Source organism: Balaenoptera borealis, assembly GCF_965194805.1.
Source record: "Balaenoptera borealis genome assembly, chromosome: 11".
In the NCBI taxonomy this organism is placed as follows: domain Eukaryota; kingdom Metazoa; phylum Chordata; class Mammalia; order Artiodactyla; family Balaenopteridae; genus Balaenoptera; species Balaenoptera borealis.
This window is the reverse complement of record NC_138868.1, coordinates 66234254-66254848: the sequence shown is the minus strand read 5'-3', so window position 1 is coordinate 66254848 and position 20595 is coordinate 66234254. Positions and strand designations below refer to the sequence as shown.

The 20595-nt window shown below is 40.3% G+C and overlaps 1 protein-coding gene and 2 long non-coding RNA genes across 5 annotated transcripts in view; 2 read left to right on the top strand and 1 right to left on the bottom strand.

Annotated features, from left to right (window-relative positions):
* LOC309605146 overlaps positions 1-20595 on the top strand; it is a 303910-nt gene that overhangs the window by 25971 nt on the left and 257344 nt on the right. The gene's annotated exons all lie outside the window — the stretch shown is intronic.
* The window catches only part of LOC309605138, a 106545-nt gene that overhangs the window by 51898 nt on the left and 34052 nt on the right, over positions 1-20595 (bottom strand). Inside the window, exon 2 of one of the 2 annotated variants that reach the window (XR_014231244.1) lies at positions 7591-9647. This is a non-coding gene — a long non-coding RNA (uncharacterized lncRNA). Of the gene's footprint in view, positions 1-7590; positions 17187-20595 lie in introns of those variants that run through there. The other variant, XR_014231245.1, reaches the window with a different exon arrangement.
* LOC309605127 (uncharacterized protein) overlaps positions 8698-20595 on the top strand; it is a gene marked incomplete at both ends in the record, with an annotated part of 44730 nt that continues 32832 nt past the window's right edge. For both annotated transcript variants that reach the window (XM_082340541.1, XM_082340542.1), the window contains one exon: positions 8698-8809. In XM_082340541.1, coding sequence (XP_082196667.1) covers positions 8698-8809 — 112 coding nt within the window. The remainder of the gene's footprint in view (positions 8810-20595) is intronic.

Here is a 20595-nt window from a genome sequence, read left to right as displayed (position 1 = left end):
TGTGTGTGTGTGTGTGTACACACGTAATATAAACTATTTTTTGTTTGTTTGTATGTTTTAAAGAATATCAGTGTAGATGTTGTCACCCATATCAGCCTCTATGAGCTAAAGGATCTTTACCTTGATTTATCTCTGTGTTTGTTTCAAAACCACTTGGTATTTGACAGAGATGTTTTGCAGCTGTTCTTTAAGAGATATGCAGTGGTCAACCGCCCTGACCTGGCTCTGGCTTGACCACAGGAATGCACCTGCTCAGATGAGGCCTGGAGGTGTCTGCAAGTTACCTTTGCCTGACTACCATGCTAAGATCTCCGCTCAAGGTGGGTCTTTGTATTCTGTTAGGCACAATTCGTGCTGTGTGCAAAGAAGACTGGAAGACTGCGCTTGCCCCAGCTGCCCCAGGCTGCTCCTGAAAATCTCCGCCCCTTTCCTAGAGCCCTGATGACAAGGCTGTGTCCTACCCCTTTTAAATTCCCTTTCTCCCCTCCCTTTGGGAACAAGGTGTTTTTAGAGCAGAGCTCTCCCTTCTCCATTCCCTGTTCAATGAGTAAAGTTTCTGCTCTGCCATAGGGAGCCCAGTTTTGTTTGACTGGCATTTGCAACTTCGGGCAAAGGACCCATTGAGGGGTCACCTACCCCTTGGGGATCAGTAACAATGCCCTTTGGAGATTCCAACTATCCCACAGTCTCCTTTTCCCAGAAGAGGTGAGTTTAGAACAGGCCAAGAGGAGACAACCAGACCAAGAAAGATAAGCATTCAATCAAAGGCTGTGAGGAGTGTGAACACAGGGTACCCAGGAGAAAGCAAGCAGTGCAGTAGGGCTGGGGTACCAGATGCTGGAAAAGGACTGGTCAGGAGATGAGCATGGCCCAGATAAACATGAGCCCTGAGAGCCATACTAAGGGAAGGGAAGTAAACCCCAACAGGAAGGCCACGGGGAGGAGTTTAAGAGGGGTAGTAACATGATCAGAGCTCTAGAACAGTGCCTGGCATGTAGCCGGAGCTCAGTACATATCTATCCAATGAATAGATGGAGGACTACATGGCAGTTGTATAGAGGTCGGGAGGCAATAAACTGAGCTAGAAGTAGGGAAGCCAGTTAGGAAACTGATTTCCTTAATGACTAAGGGTCTGAACTGAGGTTCTGGAAATGGAGATAACAAAGATAAAATGGATTACAGGGAAATTAAATAAGGTTCCTCCCTCTCACTAAGGGTCCCCCCCCTTGTCAGATGGGTAGAATCCCTTTGCTTGGCGCCCCAGCCTACTCTGCACAAGCCTCTATTATCCCACTTCTCACATTGAATTGAAACTTCCGGTTTAATTAACTAGTAGATGAATTAGTGATTAAATTAACATGCGAAGTGTGTTGGTGGCTTTAAATGCACATACACGTGAGATAAATTTTTACGCCCCAGGCATCTACTCTATTAAATTCCTATAGATCTGAGGTATCTGCCAAGTCCTTGTTTGAACTAGAAACATTCCTATACAGAAGAATTTTGAGATTCTCAGGGCGCAAAAACTTACTCTTTGTGTGACAGAGATTTTAAAATTGATATTATACACTTCAGGACGTAAGGTTATGTTACTTCCTGTGATTGTTTTAAATGCAGTTAATGAGAGAATTGCGAGCAAGGCCTCAGGGTACAAGCATTTGCAGGAAGAAGCTTGCAATGCAAAAATTCTTTAAGCCATTAGGTGGTGCCCACCTTTTTTTGGGGGGGGGGCGTTCTCTATTATTATGTTTTAGACAAAATATTTATACTCATGTGTATTAGAGTAAATTTAACCAGCATAACACACTTGTGATTTCATGAATGATAAGGCTAAGTAACAACCAACTCAATCAATTAAGAAAATAACAGTACAGACAATACTCAGATATGGCAAAGATTACCAACGTGATTCATGAATGTTAGGAAACAATCAGTTCTCAAATGCAAGGAGTAGGACTGACCCTTCCTGTATTTCTTAGTAAATTCCAGTTAATTTTCTGCAGTGAGTCAAGGTTAATTTGTTATTACTATTATTATTATTACTTTTTAACTCAGGCAATTGGAGTTTTCACCACTAGGATTTAGGTGTGTGCAACCTTTCAAGTCTCCTCCCCATTCAGGGCTCCACTCTACCAAGTACCTCCTGTGTATGTACAAGGAGCTGATGTGTTATATCATTAGATTATCATATGTAACTTTCACATCAAACCTACAAGAAAGGCATTGGTATTTCTCACTTCCATGAGAAAACTGAGGAGCAAGAATGTTGGGTAAATAATGAAGCTGAGATTTCTACACAAATCTGCGGAATCAAATGCCCATGTTCTTTCCACCACACACTGTGCCTCCTCATCAACTCATCCTGTGGAATTCCAGGTATTATGAGATGGACATGCTACAGCTGAAGTTAAAAACAAAACAAAACAAAGCTGACCAGAGGAAAAACCCAGCACTGCATACCTAAGAAGAGAAACATTTAATAACAGTCCTTTAAATCTGCATCATGCTTCATTGTTCACAAGCCCTCTTAAATACAGCACCTTCTCTTTTTTTTTTTAGTTTTAATTATTATTTTATTCATTCAACAAACATGTACTGAACCGCTATTTATGTTCCCAGCACAAATAAATACATAGAAAATGTCGCACCTGCTAGATAGGTGCTGTGAAGAAACTTAAAGGAGGTAAGGGTAACAGAGTCATGGGGAGCAGGGCAGGACACTCTGAGAAGGAGGCATTTGAGCAGACACCTCACAAAGTTAAGGTCAGAACCATCATGATATCTGGGGGAAGAGGGTTCTAAGCAAAGGTAACAGCACATGCAAAGGTCCTGAGGTAGAAGTGTGCTTGGCATGTTTAAGGAACAGCAAGGAGACCAGTGTGGCTAAACTGAGAGACCTAGTGGTAGAAAATGATTCTGGAGAGGAGGCCAGATCATGTAGACTTTGTAGGATATGACACAAGTTTTGGACTTTACTCCAACTGGGATTAAAAGCCAGTCAGAGTTCTAAGCAGAGAAATTCCATGATAACATTTACATTTAAAAGATCACACTAATGTGATGCACTGTTTAAATATACCTGCCAAAATCAGGGGTCTGCAGACTTCTTCAGTAAAGGATAAATCAGTAAATATTTCAGGCCTTGCAGGCCACACAGTCTCTGTCACAACTATTCAACTCTGCCATAGTAGGGCAAAAGCAGCCAGACAATTTGTAAACAAATGGGCGTGGCTGTGTTCCAATAAAAATTTATTTATAAAAACAGGAGATCAGGTCAGAGTTTACCAACTTGTCTCCAGACCGAATTTCGGGTTTACAGGAAATATAGGCACATGGGAACAAAGTAAAAAGCACCTAATAGGAGTGTGCGACTTTCTCTAAGAGAGCTAGCCTGGCTCATAAAAAAAAAAAAAAAAAAAATCAATGTCCTGGAAGGAAAAAAAAGACAAAAGGGCTGAGTTAGGTTAAAATATGCCAAAGAGACAACATGTATCATAAATGAATCCTGGTTTGAAACATAATATTTTGAGGACAACTGGGTACATTCAAGTATGGCATGGATATGGAGAGGATATTAGTAAATCTAGAGTGTAAACAATCATCTCAGGTGTGATAATGACACCACGATTCTGTAGGAGAAAACCCCTATCTTAGGAAACGGCTGCTGAAGTGTTAGTGAGGAAAGTGTCTAAAGTATGAACAGAAATTCAAGAGTCAGCATCAAGTACAGCCAGATGAGACAAACATGGCAGATGTTGAGTTGCTGTACAGGGGATCTGGACTTTATTTATTATGCTATTATTTCAACTTTTCTGTAGTCTGAAACAAGGCGGTGGGGTGGAAGAATCTCTCTAGCTTCCCTGGGGAGCACCGTCTGGGGAAGGCAGGAGAGGCTACTGGGAGCCCAGTGAGCAGGCCACTGCATCATCTAGGCAAGGACCCGTCACCAGTGTGGCCTCTGTCTGTCCTCCATCCCCACCCCAACTCCCTACCTCTCCCCAGGCTCGGGAGCAGCCTACTGCCTCAGGCCTATGTGGGGCAGGGCAGAGAGGACAGCCAAGAGAGCAGAATGGCCTCTCTCTTGCTGGATTTCTGGCTCACACCTCCCCTTGGGCAAAGGTCAGAAATCTGCAGTTTGGTCTCAGATCAGACCCAGGGGCAGATTTCTCTCCAGTGGCAGAGGAGATGCCCTACCCCCCTACTCCCCCAAGTCTTAGGAAAGGGATTCTTCTCCACACTGAAGGCCATGGTATCTCACTATAATGGAAACCAGAGCAGGTCTCTTCCCTATTAAAAAGCTTTGCCAGCTCCCCACTGCTCCTTTTCCAGGCTTGCAAGCTGTGTGCCAGGTACTGCTGAATCAAGGATTTCCTGTTTATTACCCCCCTGAATCTTTTAGCAATCCTGTGATGAACCCCAGTTGATTCATGGTTTGCCAAGCCCTGTGGAGATCTCCATCTAGAGACCAGGCCCTGGCTGAGCTCTCCAGTTTCAAGGCTTCCACTTCCCCTCTTCCAAGATTCCTGGCCCTTTCATTCACTGGTGATGCAGAACCCTCTATAGTCCCCGGAAGATGAGCTCTCTCAACTCTTGGGCTTTGAATATGCTGGTCCCTTTTCCCAGAGTCACTTTCTCTTTCCTAACTCCGTGGTCAACTCCCACACACTCTTCAAAACTCAGCCCAACACCCAGGTCCTATGCACTTACAGGTCTCAGTTTGCTTTCACTGGCAGTCCATGTTTTGGCCCCCAGTTTTCAGCTGAGTAACACCTAGCTGGCTTGAGATGGTAATTCTGTTTCCCTTGGTGGGGCGAGTATATTTTCAAACTTAGGAAGGTAGGTAACCATAATTACAGTATAGATTGTGGCAACACATTTTGTGATATTGTTTTGTATATGGTCTAGAAATGTATTGTCCAAGAGGGCAGCCACTAGCCTTATGTGGCTGTTTAAATGTAAATTAATTAAATAAAATAAAAATTCCATTTCTCAGTCATACTAGCCACATTTCAAATGTTCCACAAGCACATGTGACTAGTGGCTACCCTTTTAGACACCAAGGGTATTAAACATTACTATCATGGTAGAAAGTTCTTTTGGATGGCACTGTTTTAGGGTTCTCCAGCAGGTCAGCTGAATCCTCATCTTACAGACAAGCTAAAGGAGTGTTTCTCAAAGTCAGATCCAAAGGGACAAAGTGGGGAAAAAATATTCACCACTCATTACAAAGGGTTAAGCTCCCTAATATATAAAGAGCTTTCAAAAATAAATAAGAAAAAGACCAACTACCCAATAGAAAAATAGACAAAGGATATGAACAGACAGTATAGAAACTGACATGGCCTTTGAACATATGAAAAGACACTCAAACTCACCCACAGAAAGAAAAGCCAAAACTACCCTGAGGTGCCATTTCCGAATGATCAGATTGGTAAAAAATCCAACATTTGGAAACAAGGCTGTGAGAACGCTCTTAGACATGGCCTAATAGAGCCATTTCTCAAAATTACAAATGCATATTCCCTGTGACCCAGAAATCCTACATCTAAGAATTCATCTTACAGATTTACTTGCACATATGTCAAATGAAATAAACACAAGGTATTGGGTTGGGCAAAAAGTTCGTTTGGTTTTTTCCATAAGATGGCTCTAGTAGTGTTTAGTTGTCTTTAATGTCATTTGAAACAATTTTGTTAGATTGTATTGTGACAGCTGTCACATCAGCATGCATTTTTTAAAAAACTTATCAAAACTGGTGAATTTTTGTGTGGCCATTTTAATATTGAAGATGGAAGGAAAAAAGCAGCATGTTTGGCATATCATGCTTTATTATTTCAAGAAAGGTAAAAACGCAACTGAAACGCAAAAAAAGATTTTTGCAGCATATGGAGAACGTGCTGTGACTGACAGAACATGTCAAAAGTGGTTTGCAAAGTTTCGTGCTGGAGATTTCTTGCTGGACGATGCTCCACGCAAGGTCGGGTAGACCAGTTGAAGTTGATAGCAATCAAATCGAGACATTAATTGAGAACAATCAAAGTTATACCATGCGGGAGATAGCCGACAAACTCAAAATATCCAAATCAAGCACTGAAAATCATTTGTGCCAGCTTGGTTACGTTAATCACTTTGATGTTTGGGTTCCACATTAAGTTAAGAGAAAAAAACCTTCTCGACTGTATTTCCACACGCTATTCTCTACTGAAATGTAATGAAAACATTCTGTTCTTAAAACAAGCTGTGAGAACGGAAGAGATCGTGGGGCAAGCGAAATGAACCACCACCAACCACACCAAAGGCCAGTCTTCATTCAAAGAAGGTGGTTATGTATATGGTGGGATTGGAAGGGAGTCCTCTATTATGAGCTCCTTCTGGAAAACAAAACCATTAATTCCAACAAGTACTGCTCCCAATTAGACCAATTGAAAGCAGCACTTGAAGAAAAGCGTCTGGAACGAGTCAACAGAAAACACATAATCTTCCATCAGGATAACGCAAGACCACATGTTTCTTTGATGATCAGGCAAAAACTGTTACAGCTTGGCTGGGAAGTTCTGATTCATCCGTCATATTCACCAGACATAACACCTTCGGATTTCTATTTATTTCAGTCTTTATAAAATTCTCTTAATGGAAAAAATTTCAATTCCCTGGAAGACTGTAAAAGGCACCTGGAACAGTTCTTTGCTCAAAAAGATAAATTTTGGGAAGATGGAATTATGAAGTTGCCTGAAAAATGGCAGAAGGTAGTGGAACAAAACAGTGAATATGTTGTTCAGGAAAATAATTGGTGAAAATGAAAAATGTGTCTTTAATTTTTACTTAAAAACCAAAGGAACTTTTTGGCCAACCCAATATTTCACTGTGGCATTGTTTGGAAACAACCCCAGTCACCATTAATAAAGAACTGCTAAACAAACTTAGGGACATACATGTGCAGCTATTAAAAAAAAAAATGTAGCAGCACTTCTCTATATATGGAAGCAGAAAGATTCCTCTAGATAACTTAAGCGAAAAAAGCAAGTTCATAACAGTTTGCATACAATGCCACCTTTTGTGTAAAAAGAAAAAACAAGGAGAGTACAACCCAAAAGGATCTGAATGGATCTGTCCATGTGTGAAGAAGCTCTTCCCAGACACAGAAGAACAGCAGTTAACTCGGGGGTGAGAGCATATGAAGCAGAAGTGAGAGCAAAGTTTTCACCAGACACCTCCTTACACGATTTGTTTTGATCTAAGTGATTCTACATCATCTCTTCCAATTATTCAATTAATCTTTTAAAAACTGATTCTCTGGGCAACCTGTCTCAAAATCAGTGAAGATGCTCATTAAAAATGCAGCCCCCTGACCCTCCGCAGATCTCCAGACAGGCAGAGGCCCCGCCCCAGTACTGTCAACAAGCTCCGCCCAGGATTCCCACGAACCCGCCAGGCTGACGACGAAGAACCGGGTCAGTGGACTAAGAAGCCCTGCTCTTCCCAGCTCGCGGAAGGGCTGAGACGGTAAACTCCTAATCTGTCCATCTGCGCCCCTTCTCACACTGGGCTTGGAAGCTCTCAAAGCGCGGCCTCGAGGAGGCCCAGACTCACCTCCCTCTGGAGAGTCCACGTGGATGGTCCTCTTGATGACCGTGGTCCACTGAAGGCAGCGTATGACAAAGGTGTTGGGCCCCGTCTCCCGGTCTTCATCAGAGACTTTCTGCGACAGAGAAGTTGTTGAGAGGGGGCAGGGTCTGGTCGGGGGCTCGGGCGCTCCTTCCATCCAGCGAGGAGCCATCACTCTAGGTCTTAATGGATTCGCTGCGCTCGTGGAAACAACCTTCTTTCACGACAGACACCTAGTTCATGGTGGCAGCGGGACATGTTGTCACCTAGCTTGGGGCAGCTCAGGGCCGCAGGACCTGCAGAAGGCTTGGTGCAGAGAGCACAGTCTGTCGCCCGAGGCTACCCAGAATCCCCTGCTGAGGTCTACTCCCGCCGACACCGCTACCGCCACCCTGCGCTCGCTCCACCTCTTCCTGTTTCCAGACGCACCGCCCTCTCCTGGCCAGGCCCCGGGCTCCAGCACCTTCGTAACACCGTAACGTGGAAATAAATAGACTGGACTTCCTATTCTCATTGTGGACGAAGAAACAGAATTTTCTCAGGAAAATTACAGAGACTTGCCCAAGATCACGGGCTAATTTAAAGCAGAATTTTGCTTAAGAATTTAAGGCAGGGTTCTTCTGAGAAGCAGAATCCAAGATTGCTAGTTTCTGACGCTGTGAGGCTTTCCTGTGCACTAAGCCTCCAGTCTTCCCGTACTTTAGTTAGGGTGGGGCTGCAGACTCCGTTGGAGCAGCCAACCCAGATGTATCCACAGCGAAGGAGAACAGGACGGAGGGTTTGCGCACGCGCCACCCCAGGCTCCAGAGTAGATTTCTGGTTGGCGGGATTTCAAACATCTCACCTGCCGTTGGTGTATACCCTTTCATTTATTCATCCATTCATCCATTCATGAAGTTATAAAGTCAACCAGGAGTTTCTGCTTTTAAGGATCTCAGAGTACTAAGGAAGAGATAGCTATATAAACAAATAATTATATTATAAAATGGGGGATCTACGGGGATTCGGAAAGTACTGGGCCTTAAAGATGGACACCGAGCAGAGATTGTATTGCCCACCGCCCCCCGCAACCCTCCCTGCCCCCCGCCAGCGATGCCAGACACGGAGACAACAGTCTTTCGCAGGGAGAAAAAGTCTTTATTGCAGAGCGGCCACGCAAGGAGACAGGAAGCAGAACTCTCAAATCTATCTCCCAGATGGCAAGGTGAGCTGGATATTTAAGGATTGGGCTCTGGGGCTGTGAAGAAAAAGGGAGGGTGTGGTGCTTACAAAGGCTAAGGAAGTGCCAAGTTCCTATGCACAGGCCCAAGCAGGCTTCCTGTCTCTGCACGTGCAAATTCCAGGGAGTTGGTATGAAGCAAGAGGTGGCAATTTGGGCTGTGATATTGTTACTGATCAGGGTTCTTGGCCTCCTTAATCAATAGAAATTGATCAGACGCCAAGAAATTCAGGCAAGACTTTATTGGGGCCCCTGCTGCGGCAGGGGGGAGCGAGAACAAACAGGTTCCCGCACTTGCTTGCCTGCTTGTGGCGGTGGGGGAGGGGAGGGCGGAGAGCTGGTTCCTTATATGGGGTGAGGGTAGGGGTGTGTCCAGGGGTCGGGCTGGAGAGGTGGCCTAGGTGTTTTGCCCACCTCTTAGGTGGTGTTTTGTGCTTCGGGCACTCTCAGTACCTTGCTTTTGCTCCCGACCCCCTGCTTTTGCTCCCGGCTCTTCAGAAGTGGCCGTTGGTCTTTTTTGGTCTTTTTGTATCTTGTTGTCCATAATTTGCCCCAGCTGCACATGCACAAAGTTATTTTTAGTCCCTTATAGTTTCTTTGTATTTTGTTGCTTGAGGAGACGTTTGTCCAGGTGCAAGCACTGCAGCAAAGTGTCCTGGGTCCCAGGTCCCAGCCTGTCTCAATATCAAAGGGTCACCAATCGGACAAGCAGGTTTATTCTGCCCAAAGTTTGATCAGCCATCTTGGCTCCAACTGGTTTCAGCCAGTCTTGTTGTGTTCGAGGCAGAGGGGATTTCAACAAGTTGTTTCTTCATCTGCTGTTCTGTAAGACAAGCTCAAGAATTTGTGTTCATTACCAATTTTTTTGTTTTAACCCTATGGGGCAGGCTTTCACTAGTGGGGAGGGAGAGTGTGATGTAGGGAAGGCTTTAAGGGGGAGAGGTCACCTGAAGAATATGTAATTTGGGATGAGGAAGAAGAAAGGATTTTTCAGAGGGGAGGCATGTAGGAAGGCACAGAGTTACTGAACATGCTGGGGTATTTGGAAAAATGCATGTGCATCCAAATGACTGCAATATAAAGTGTGAGGAAAGAAGTGTAGACGTCGAATTATATATAGGATAGATAAACAACAAGGTCCTACTGTATAGCACAGGGAAAAATAGTCAATATCTTGTGATAAACCATAATGGAAAAGAATATGAAAAAATGTCTGTATGTGTATAACTGAGTCATTTTGCTCTACAGAGATTGGCACAGCATTGTAAATCAACTATACCTCAATTAAAAAAAAAAAGAAGTGTAGAAGTCGAGGAGGAGAAGGGTGGGGGAGAGATAGTTCACTGCCAGAACAGATCTCATAGCAAGAGGGAACCCAGGAGGAGGAGAGCTGATTTTAGAAAGTAGGAAATATGGCAATATTTCTGTGTGTGTGTGTGAGATGTTAGAGCACTAGATTCTGAGAACGGAAATAGAGGGAAGAAAAAAGGGTCTCAGACTTATCTGGAGTAGAAAGATAAGTTGCTGGGTTTTTCAAGATTCTTAGATCCTTTTACACTAACTGCTCTCCAGTCTCTTTAATGCTCTTCCTTTAAAGAGAGTTTTAAAGCAATGTCACTCCATAGGGAAAACAAAACAAGGGAAAGAAGTATATACGTCACTGCTACTGATCAGTACACATGTCACTGATGATCTTGTTCTGTGATTACTTTTCCGGTAACAAGTTTGTGTATTTTTTTCCTGTCTTGTTTTTATATCTGTTGCTAGAAAATTCAAAGCGAGAGAAAAGAATCCTCAGTAATCTACCACTATGAGAGCAATTAATCACTTGGTTCCAAAAAAAAAAGGGAAAGAGATAGAGTACAGAGGACCTAGAAGAAATCAGTGGGATCAACTGCTTATCCCTCTGTTTGTCCACTCTCTTGTCTCATTGTGGGTCTTCTCAAGGTCCTGGGATTACCCTTTAGAGGGGATATAACTCATAATGGGTGTGATGTTACTATTAATTTTTAGGCAATGATTTTACCATATGGAACTCCCTTCTTTACTTGATGTTCTTAAAGGAGAAGCTAAGTGGTCAGATTTCAGTGCATCCTTTAAATAAGCAGGGGGTGCTCTGCAGCAGTATTGCCTCTCCAGGGTTCACCTTCCGCCTTGTCATCACAGGTAGGGGGGCCTGCTCTTCTCCAGCTTAGGTCCCCCTGTAGGGACATCAGAAGCCCAGGCTTTATTCTTACAAGCGTCATTACTTCTAAAACCTACTTATCAAAAACAAGGATATAATTATTATTGTCTCACATGCTTGGTGAGACAAAGCTTAGTAATACTAGGCACTAAAACGTTCTCATAATTAGAACTTGCTGATCAGAATGAGTTTATTATGTTTAGCTTCTTATTCTAGTATATGTCATGCATCAGAAACGACATTTGTTCTCTTTTCTTTATCTCCGAAATGGAAATATATACAAGAAGTTTTCAAAAAGAATTAGTATAGATTTATATCATACTTTAAAGAAGTTATTATACAATAAGCATTTTTCATGTTTTTATCTATAAAGATATAGGAGATATATATATATCCCTTCATAATTTACTCTATTTACTATTGTTTTCCACTATATGTACTTTATTTGGCTTTTAACTTTTCACTATTATAAATAAACCTTTATATGCAAGTAGCTTTTTCCATAGTTAATTTTCTTAGCTTTGAGTCCAAGGAAACAAATAATGAACCTAAGTATGTAGTAGTTAGGAGCACAGGTTTTGGAGCCAAACAGACCAAATGGCAAATTCCAACTCTGACATTTACCTGTGACACAATTTATTTTTATTGTTGTCTTGGCATTTTCTTCTGAAATATTGGGGTAATGCTACCTAACTCACAAATTTGGTTGTAATAAGCAAAATAATGCTTCTATATAGCAGTTGAAACAGTGCCGGGAATAAGTAAGTGCTTTGTTATTGTCTACATTTTAATTATTGTCTACTAGATTACAAAAATGTTTCTCAAATGTTTTTAGTAATATGGAATGACACTAACAAAGTGTGAAAGCACCAACCTGCTTTGCATATTTTTCTCTCTGTAAATGTTATAGGAAGTTTCTAATTTACTTTTTACTTTCAATTTACAAATCTAAAAAATGAAGATACCAGAGCCTAATTAATCCTTACATTTGGAGGTATGAAGTATCTTTAATAAGAGTAGCTATTACACATTATGTATAAATATTTAACTGACACAAAAGCTCTCTGTCAGAAGACCCGATCTCTTCCGTTATAGAGATAAAAAGATATTCTCACTTTTGTTTTTCTTTAATTGTAAACATATCGGAGAGCAATGAAGCAGCATAGAAATAGCAACCTTTTTTTTTAACACTGCTGTGTATATGCCAGAGTTTTTGCTAGACATTTGAATCATAGTTTTCTTAATGTCATAATCATCCCTATTGTATTATTTCCATTTCTCAGATCACTGTATGTAATTGTGATTTATTTGCCACGTTCCCTTCTAGGACAGAGGCATGATAGAATGAGGACAACTGTGGGAAAAGGGATAGAACTGAAGGGGCAGAGAAGCTACCAGTGGTAACCTCTGATGATCAGTTTTCTCCTGTAATCATCTTATCCCAAAGCCCCGTAACTTCTTGTTCTGATTGTGCCCATTAGGCAAAGCAGCCTGCACCACTTTCCCCCATGGAAACAGTGGGCAGGAAACTTGCCTCTGAGACCACACAGTTTGTCAGTGGAAAAGCTACAGGCAGTCCTTTCCACTCACTCTGCCCAAACCCCTTCCCAGAGTTGAGGCAGAACAGTGATACAAGTTCCCTTAAATTATCCAGTAGAAAGAAGCCTAGATACCTTCATTCTAATGCACACTGTTGCAGGCACTGACTATGAAGCTCACTTCCTTTGGCTAAAAGTATGTGACTCCAGAACACAAGCTAATTAATGTTATGCCAATATTGCTTTTCTTTGCCACTGAGGAGATTGATTAGGTATGTATCTTGTTTTTATTTAAGCTGTACAGCTTTTCCATTCATAACTCTAGGGGAAAACCATTGCTGTAGCAAATGCAAAGACCCAGGGCAATGCAGACTCTGGGTGCTGATTTGGGCTCTCTACTGCTGTTACCAGCCAGAGCCAGAACCGAGCTCAGGGTCAGCTGCTCATTGCTCAAAAGTCAATGTTTGAGAGACAAGGGTTGGTGGAAAAAGAAAGATGCTTTCTTCGGGAAGCCGGCAACCTGGGATGATGGCAGACTGTTGTCTCCCAAAGCATCTCCCTCTTGCTGGTTAGAGGGAGAGGGTTGTGTAGGGAAAAGCCGGGACGTTTGTGTGCAGGCGGGGGCCACGTGCAGAACAGCACAGTCAGCTCCGACAGTCGTTCGGAAACTGGTCAAAATGTGGTGGTCTGGTCAGCGTCATCTTGATTGTTTTAAGCACAGTTAGTCTTCAACTCCAGGGTCTCTTTGTTCCCATTTCCTTGAGGCCAGTTCCTGGAATTGTGCAAGCCATAGATTCAGTACTGCTCAAGATGCAGCAGCTTACATTATGGCTATAGTCTGGTCATCTGGCCAGCTTTTTCCCTCTGGTGGTGGTTACAGTATCTGCAAAACAACTCAGGAATGTGCATTGGACACTGTTATCTATGTCCTACAGGGAGGAACTACAGATTCTGTGACTCTATTGCCCTAACCATTAATTGCTTGAGCCTTTTGTGACTCAGAGGATGCCTGGGAGACGGCAGCTTTTCTACAAACAAGAGACAGGGGACACAGAAGGGCTTTCGTAACTGGGAGGGCCTCACGGGGTTCTGCTTGGTTTCACTAATGTGAATGTGTGACCTAGGTTGGTTCTTTCCCTGATTGGCTCCCAGATTCCTCCTCTGTGAAAATGAAGGGGTTGGTTCCTTGCTTTCCTTGGTCTGTTCCAGCATTAGCGTCCTATGGACTAAAGTGTTTAATAATGGGCAGGAGATGACCATAGATTTTATGGGGCTCCACCTAGTGGCTATGCCCCATATTGCAGCTCTAAGTTCTACCCGGTTTTCTTAAGCCTTCAGTGAGGTGCCTCAGATAGTTTTGGTTTGCCCATCACACAATATGTTCGTAATTAGTAGAACAGGGGAGAATGGAGCGGAGTGGTAAGAAGGGGAGAAGGAAAAATGCTTATTTTGACTCTCACATTTAGTAAAACCTCAAATTTAGATCAAATTTAGACTTTGCTATTATCTGTAATTGAGATAATATAGACAGCTATTGAGTCTGTGAATGCATGTGTTTAAGCATTAATTAATTAAATGTAAACATTAAAATGTGATTCAATTTTTGAAGCCATGTATCAGTATCATCATTTAAAATAATTAGAACTGCAGCCTCAAATAATGGAAGTTTAAACTATTCTTACTTTCGAGAAATTTCATACGTGGAGAGCACAGTCAGTTCATGCCAAGCAAAGTTCTGCTGTGGTAGATTCCTTGAGAGAAAAGTTCTTAGGGGAGGTAAGAAAAGCATGTAAAAATAATTAGTCCTATAAAGTAATGAAGATGTTTTCACCGTGCACCTCCTCTGTCATTATGTTGAACACGGGGCCTAGAAAGATGCAGGAGACATGGTTCCTAATATCCTCAAGAGATTGATAGTTCATTAGGAGAGGCAGATGTTTATAAACATATTCACAATATTATATATAAGTATATAAGCTATAATAGAGAGTTTTTTTGTTTTTTTTCAGTAACTACAGTGGTAATACAACAGAGACATTTATTTTCTTGGGAGAGTTAAGGAATCCTTCATGGAATCAAAGACACAGAATACTGTAGAAGAATAGAATAGAAAAAATCCTTCACAGAATAGAAGCTGGTGCTTAAAGGATAATTCAGTATTTTCTAATAGGATGGGAGGAGCTCTTCAGAGAAATTGAAGAGCATATAATGGCACATGTTAAGTGGAAAATGATTCACAGCACTGATGTCAAATGTGTAAGTGTTTAGAGACTGAGGAAAGTAAATTTATCTTTTTCCTGTTCCATTTGCTTGGACAAAAGCCCTGCCCCTACATGCATTTTTTTTTTTTTTTTTCTGAAAGGACTGAAATCAGCATAGTCATGACTACAATGTATGTTTGAAATGAGTGTTGATGTGTTTGTAAAGAATATGGGCTTTTGAGGCTACAGACCTTGCTTTGAGTCCTAGCTCTGTGCCTTCTAGCTAATTAAACACGGGCAGCTTTTTAGCTCTTTGAGATTCCTTTACTCCTTTGAAAACGTAAGAAATAATAATAATCACTACATAGGATTGTTATGAAGATTAAATGTGAGCACAAATAATATCAGGAACGAAAGTGAGGGCATTATTATCAGATATGAGAGAAATTAAAATGACAGAATAATGAAAGACATTTGCTAACAAATAGTGAAATTTTGATAAAATGAGTAAGAGTAAGTTATTTTATTTATTTAAAAAAATTTTTATTTATTTATATATTATTTATTTGGTTGCCCCGGGTCTTAGTTTGTGGCAGGCTGGCTCCTTAGTTGCAGCTTGCCAGCTCTTTAGCTGTGGCACGTGAACTGTTAGTTGCAGCATGCACCTGGGATCTAGTTCCCTGACCAGGGCTCAAACCCGGGCCCCCTGCACTGGGAGCTTGGAGTCTTAACTGCTGTGTCACCAGGGAAGTCCCAAGAGTAAGTTACTTTAAAATGCAATTTACTGTAACATACACAGATGTATTATAAAAATTGAATAGTCCTATATCTAGTAAAGAAATGTGTCTCAAAATAAAAACCTTCCCACAAAGGAAACTCCAGGCACAGATAAGTCTAGTGGTGAATTATTCCAAACATTTAAGGAAAAAATAACACCAACCTCTGCTAAATTTTATTAGAGAATAGAAAAAAAGGGAACACTTCCAATTTTACTAGGCCAGTATAATCTTGATAACAAAACCTGATACGGACATTATAAGAAAGAAATATTACAGGTTAATATCTCTCATAAACACAGAGGCAAAAATCCTAAATTGTATTAGCTGATAACTGAATCAAGTGAGATTAAGGTGGGTTTATTTCAGATTGTTCCAATCTTCAAAAATCAATATAATTCACTATATTTAGAAAATAAAGGAGAAAATCATATGATAATCTCAATAGTTGCAGACAAAAGCATGGATTCTTCTCAACATCCATTCATATTATAAACTTGTAGCATACTAGAAATAGAAAGAAACTTCTTTAATATGTTAAAGAACATCTACCAAAACTTCACTGTATACTTCACAATTAATGGTAAAATCTTTGAAGTTTGCACCATGAGATCAGGAACAAGATTAAGATGCCCACTATCACCTTTTTTGTTTAACAATATACTGGAGATCCAGTTAGAACAAATGGTGTGATTATTGGAAAGGAAGAAGTAACTGTCATTATTTGTGGATAACATGATTATAGATGTGGAAAATCCGAAAGGATCTCCGGATAATCTATAAGAATTAGCAAGTGAATTTAGTAAATTCAGCATACAAATATCAGTTTGCATTTTATATACCAGCAAAAGTGATTAGAAAAAAATTTAAAACTACATAGCTAATGAATGAGGTACAAGGTCTCCCTCTACACAGAACACTATGAAACATTATTGAGAGATTTTAAACGTACTCGGCTGGATCCAGATCAAAAACAGAAACATTCAAAATTGCCCATAGAATGTTAGCACTAATTGCACGCAAGCCCCCATTAGGAGACAACCTATTAATTGCTCATCATAGGATGGTTTTTAAAAAAGTTCTGTGAAAACTGTCATTGATTTCAAAGCTTTGTTCATGTCTGGCAGGAAAGGTTGTGGTATGTCTTATGAGTGTCTGGAACATCAGAGGAGCTAAAGAAGGTAATGTTACTAGTGATCTTCAAACTGCAGCTGAGGGAGGGTGAAGAAAATGGAATGGGCTGGTGGAATAAATTAATTTTTATGCATGTAAAGCTACCATGAGGATCCAAAGGCAAGCAGCAGGTCCCCTGACTTAGTTTTTCAGCTGCAACCGACTTTTAGTTTTTCAGCTGCAACCAAGGCATTGTAAATATTAACAATAATTTCTGTCTTTTGAGTCAAGATTAATGTGTACCCCAATCTAGCTTTTTTTGTAAAAGTCATTTATAGTCTGTCCTCTAACTGGTGACACTAAGGCCACATGGTGAGAAATATTAGGACAATGGTATTCAAAGCATGGATAAATTTTTTGTACCTACTGTTAGGCTTGTAGATTTATTGAGCACATACTATGTGTCAAGTGCTTTAGAAGAGGTTTTACACATATAATAGCTGTTAGATATTTTGGTACCTTTCTTAAAGATAAGGGAATGAGACTCAAAGAGGATATGCAACTTGTTCAAGACACCCAGATAGTTAAGAGTCAAAAGTCAGTTTTGAACTCAAACTTACCAGACCCTAAAACATGAGCTCTTTTCTTTATACCATGATGCCTGCAAACTTGATGTGTGATAAACTGTTTAGCCCAGTATCTGATGCAGCATTAGTATTCAATAAGTTCTATTATTGTTATTGTTATTAAAATATGACTAAGTCTCATAAGAGCCCCTCTTTTTTTTTAATGAGTTAGAGCCTGAATCTCTATCCAATCAATGATTGCTTCTTCTTGGCGGCACGCATTATGAAAAACTATAGGAATGATAATGCAAAACATGGTAGAGATAGATCTCTCTAAGCTTTTCTCTCAAGAAGTGACAGTTATGATAGTAAGTGAAGGAAGCTAGGATTTAACAAAATCTGTACAGTGGGCTATTTTCCCTCTACTATATTCCCTTGGTAACAAACCCTTAAAAGTCTGTGACACTCTTCAAAGAGAAAAAAGGTTTGCTCCAGAGCTCTGAGGACTGGTCTATCCCTGCGGTATGTTAGTCATCGGATAAAATCTTAATTTATTTCATAGATAGAAATCCTGGAAGCACCATAAATAAACTGCTAGTAACTAAATTAGTTCTTCCATCTTGAATGGGTTAGATTCTTGTGGCCAATGGATTTGCAATAAAGGAATCTCTTTCTGCCTTTTGAGTAGGTGACAGATTAGAAAAATCCAAGATAAAATTCCCCGTACATACTAGTGTGAACTTTAGAATTACGCCTGAGTAGGTATATTTCAAACGGTAGGATGATTATGGAAAGTTACAACTACTTGTCTTAAAATTTTTATATAAGCTAGACTGCTTAATATGGTTAAATAAAAAATCAAAAGGAAGAGGGACCATCTACGTTCTTTGATATTTAGTTAATGCAACACATCAAAATTATACATTAGCTTTGTGCAAACAAGAACAATAAAATCTTGAAATTTAACTCTTTATAATTACTCAAATTTTCAGGCAATGTTTCCTCCTCCTCACTTCTCATTTCTACCTGTACGGATCTTAAATATCTTCATGGCTCAGTGCTGCATCCTTAGCCCACTTGAAGATTTTTTTCACATAAGGCCTGTTATGTGGTCATTTGTACGCATAGTTTCTGTATAAATATCTTTCTTTCTCACTGAGATACACAGGCCTTAAAGACAGTGATTGTTTTTAAATTTAGTTTTGTAATCCCCAGAGAGCCTACCAGAGTGCCTTCCATCTAGTAGGTGCTTGACCAATGTTTGGTTGTTGAATAAATAGCAGAAAGATTACTTTGAAAAAAATGCAATAGAAATTAGAAACTGAAAAGACAAGGTAGGCTTAAACTCTCCATGGGAAAGGACTATTTTTCTTTTTGCTATTCTGAAAAAAAAAAAAAGTCCAATAGAAACACAAGAAGCTGTTTAAAGTGTTTGCATGATAACAAGTAGGAATGAATAACAACATTTCTAATTCACCAGTTATTTTCAAGGAGAGAGAAAGGCAACTTTTTATTTAAAAATACAATTTAAAAATATTACCCACATGTGAACCCACATTGTGGATTGTCTGTGACAAATACTTCATCTTCAGCAATCTTTTTATTCATGACACTAGGTATTCCGGGTAAGAGACAAATCCTATCAGAGCCCATTTCTCTCTAGGAAGTGCAAACTCTTTTTTTATTTGAAGGTAACAGTTACTCTTTCTCTGATCATTCCTTCCTGGATTCATTTCATGCCCCACAACATAACAGCCACTAGTGTTCCCACTTTACACCTCTTTCTCACAAATCTCATCCACTGTTACAAACTCAATTAGCATATTATATAGGTGCCTGTTGTTTCAATGCTCACCTTTATCCCAAGCTCCAGTCATACATCTGTAAATTCATCAGGCAGTGCCATTTGAATACCCCATGACAACCCCAAAATCAGATTCAGATTAAATAGACTCTATTTTTTAATTTTTTAAATTTTATTGAAGTATAGTTCATTTACAGTGTTGTGTTAATTTCTGCTGTACAGCAAAGTGACTCAGTTATACATATATATAATATATTCTTTTCCATTATGGTTAGTCACAGGCTATTGAATATAGTTCCCTGTGCTATGCAGTAGGACCTTGTTGTTTATTAAACTGATTTTAAATACCAAGTATTTGCTAGGCACTTTCTAGACATGCTTATCTCTGTCATCTAACTGCAAAATAAAAAATATCTTAAATTTAAATACATAGTCTTCTTTCACCCCATATAATGTTGCACTATTATAAGAGCTACTGTGTATTGAGCCACCTAGTGTGCTCTATGTACTGTACACGTTGCCCTTTATACCAGAGATCTTTTGAATTAAAAAATAAATAAAGGTAGGTGGTATTATTTTCATTAAAAAATATTTAGACTCAGAAAGTTTCATATGCCCAAGACTTCATATAGCAGAGAAAGGATTCAAGCCACAATTATTATGATTTCAAAGGTAAAACTCTTTCCACTACTCCTCACCACCTCCAACGTTCACTGTCTTATTCTTAAAACATAGTATAGTGGTTAAGAGCATTTACTAGAGTCACCTACTTGAGTCTGAATTCTGGATGTTATACTTGCTATGCTTATGACTTGAAGTCAAGTTACTTTCCTTTCCTCTGCCTCAGTTTTCTCATCTATAAAATGGAACTAATAAAAGTCCATACCTCACTGAATTATAAGAATTAAATGAAATATAAACAACCTAGTACAGTAACTGGCACATGGTAAGCTCTCAATATATTTTCCCTGGGAATCATCTAAAAGTCAGTTATGCTATCGTTATTCAGAATTCTCCTGTATCCCTTTTCATCTTTTTTACCCTTAATGTCCATGGTCCAAATATAGGAAGCTATCATGTTGAATGACTCGTCCATTTTCTATCCTAGCAACAAACTCAACCTGTATCTGCAGCCATTCTGGAGCTGCACTTCCCTCCAGAATACCTGCTCTGTTCTTCTTTGTCTAATCAGATCCTACCCACCTCTCCAGGCCAAGCTCAAATTGGTGCTTAACCAAATGCTTCTCTGATTAATTCAACCAGAAATCTTAATTTCTTCTTCCCACTGAGAAACCAGGAGTTAACCTTGTTTTAGGATTGAGGCAGGGGATAGATGGGCCCCTGGGGCAAATGGTTTGAGTTCCTTCCTTGTGGACCGATACTCCGAGATGGGAATAACAAGATAATTGAGAGAGGAGGCTGGGCACTGCCCAGATAGAAGATAAGACACCACATATTTCTCACTCTCGAAGTCAGGAGACCTCCCCGACTACACATGTGCAGAAAGGCTCCTTGGATGTCAAAAGGGGAGTGATGCTAACTGATGCCAACTGATGCTCACTACCCATAGGCCTCTTCGGTAGAATCC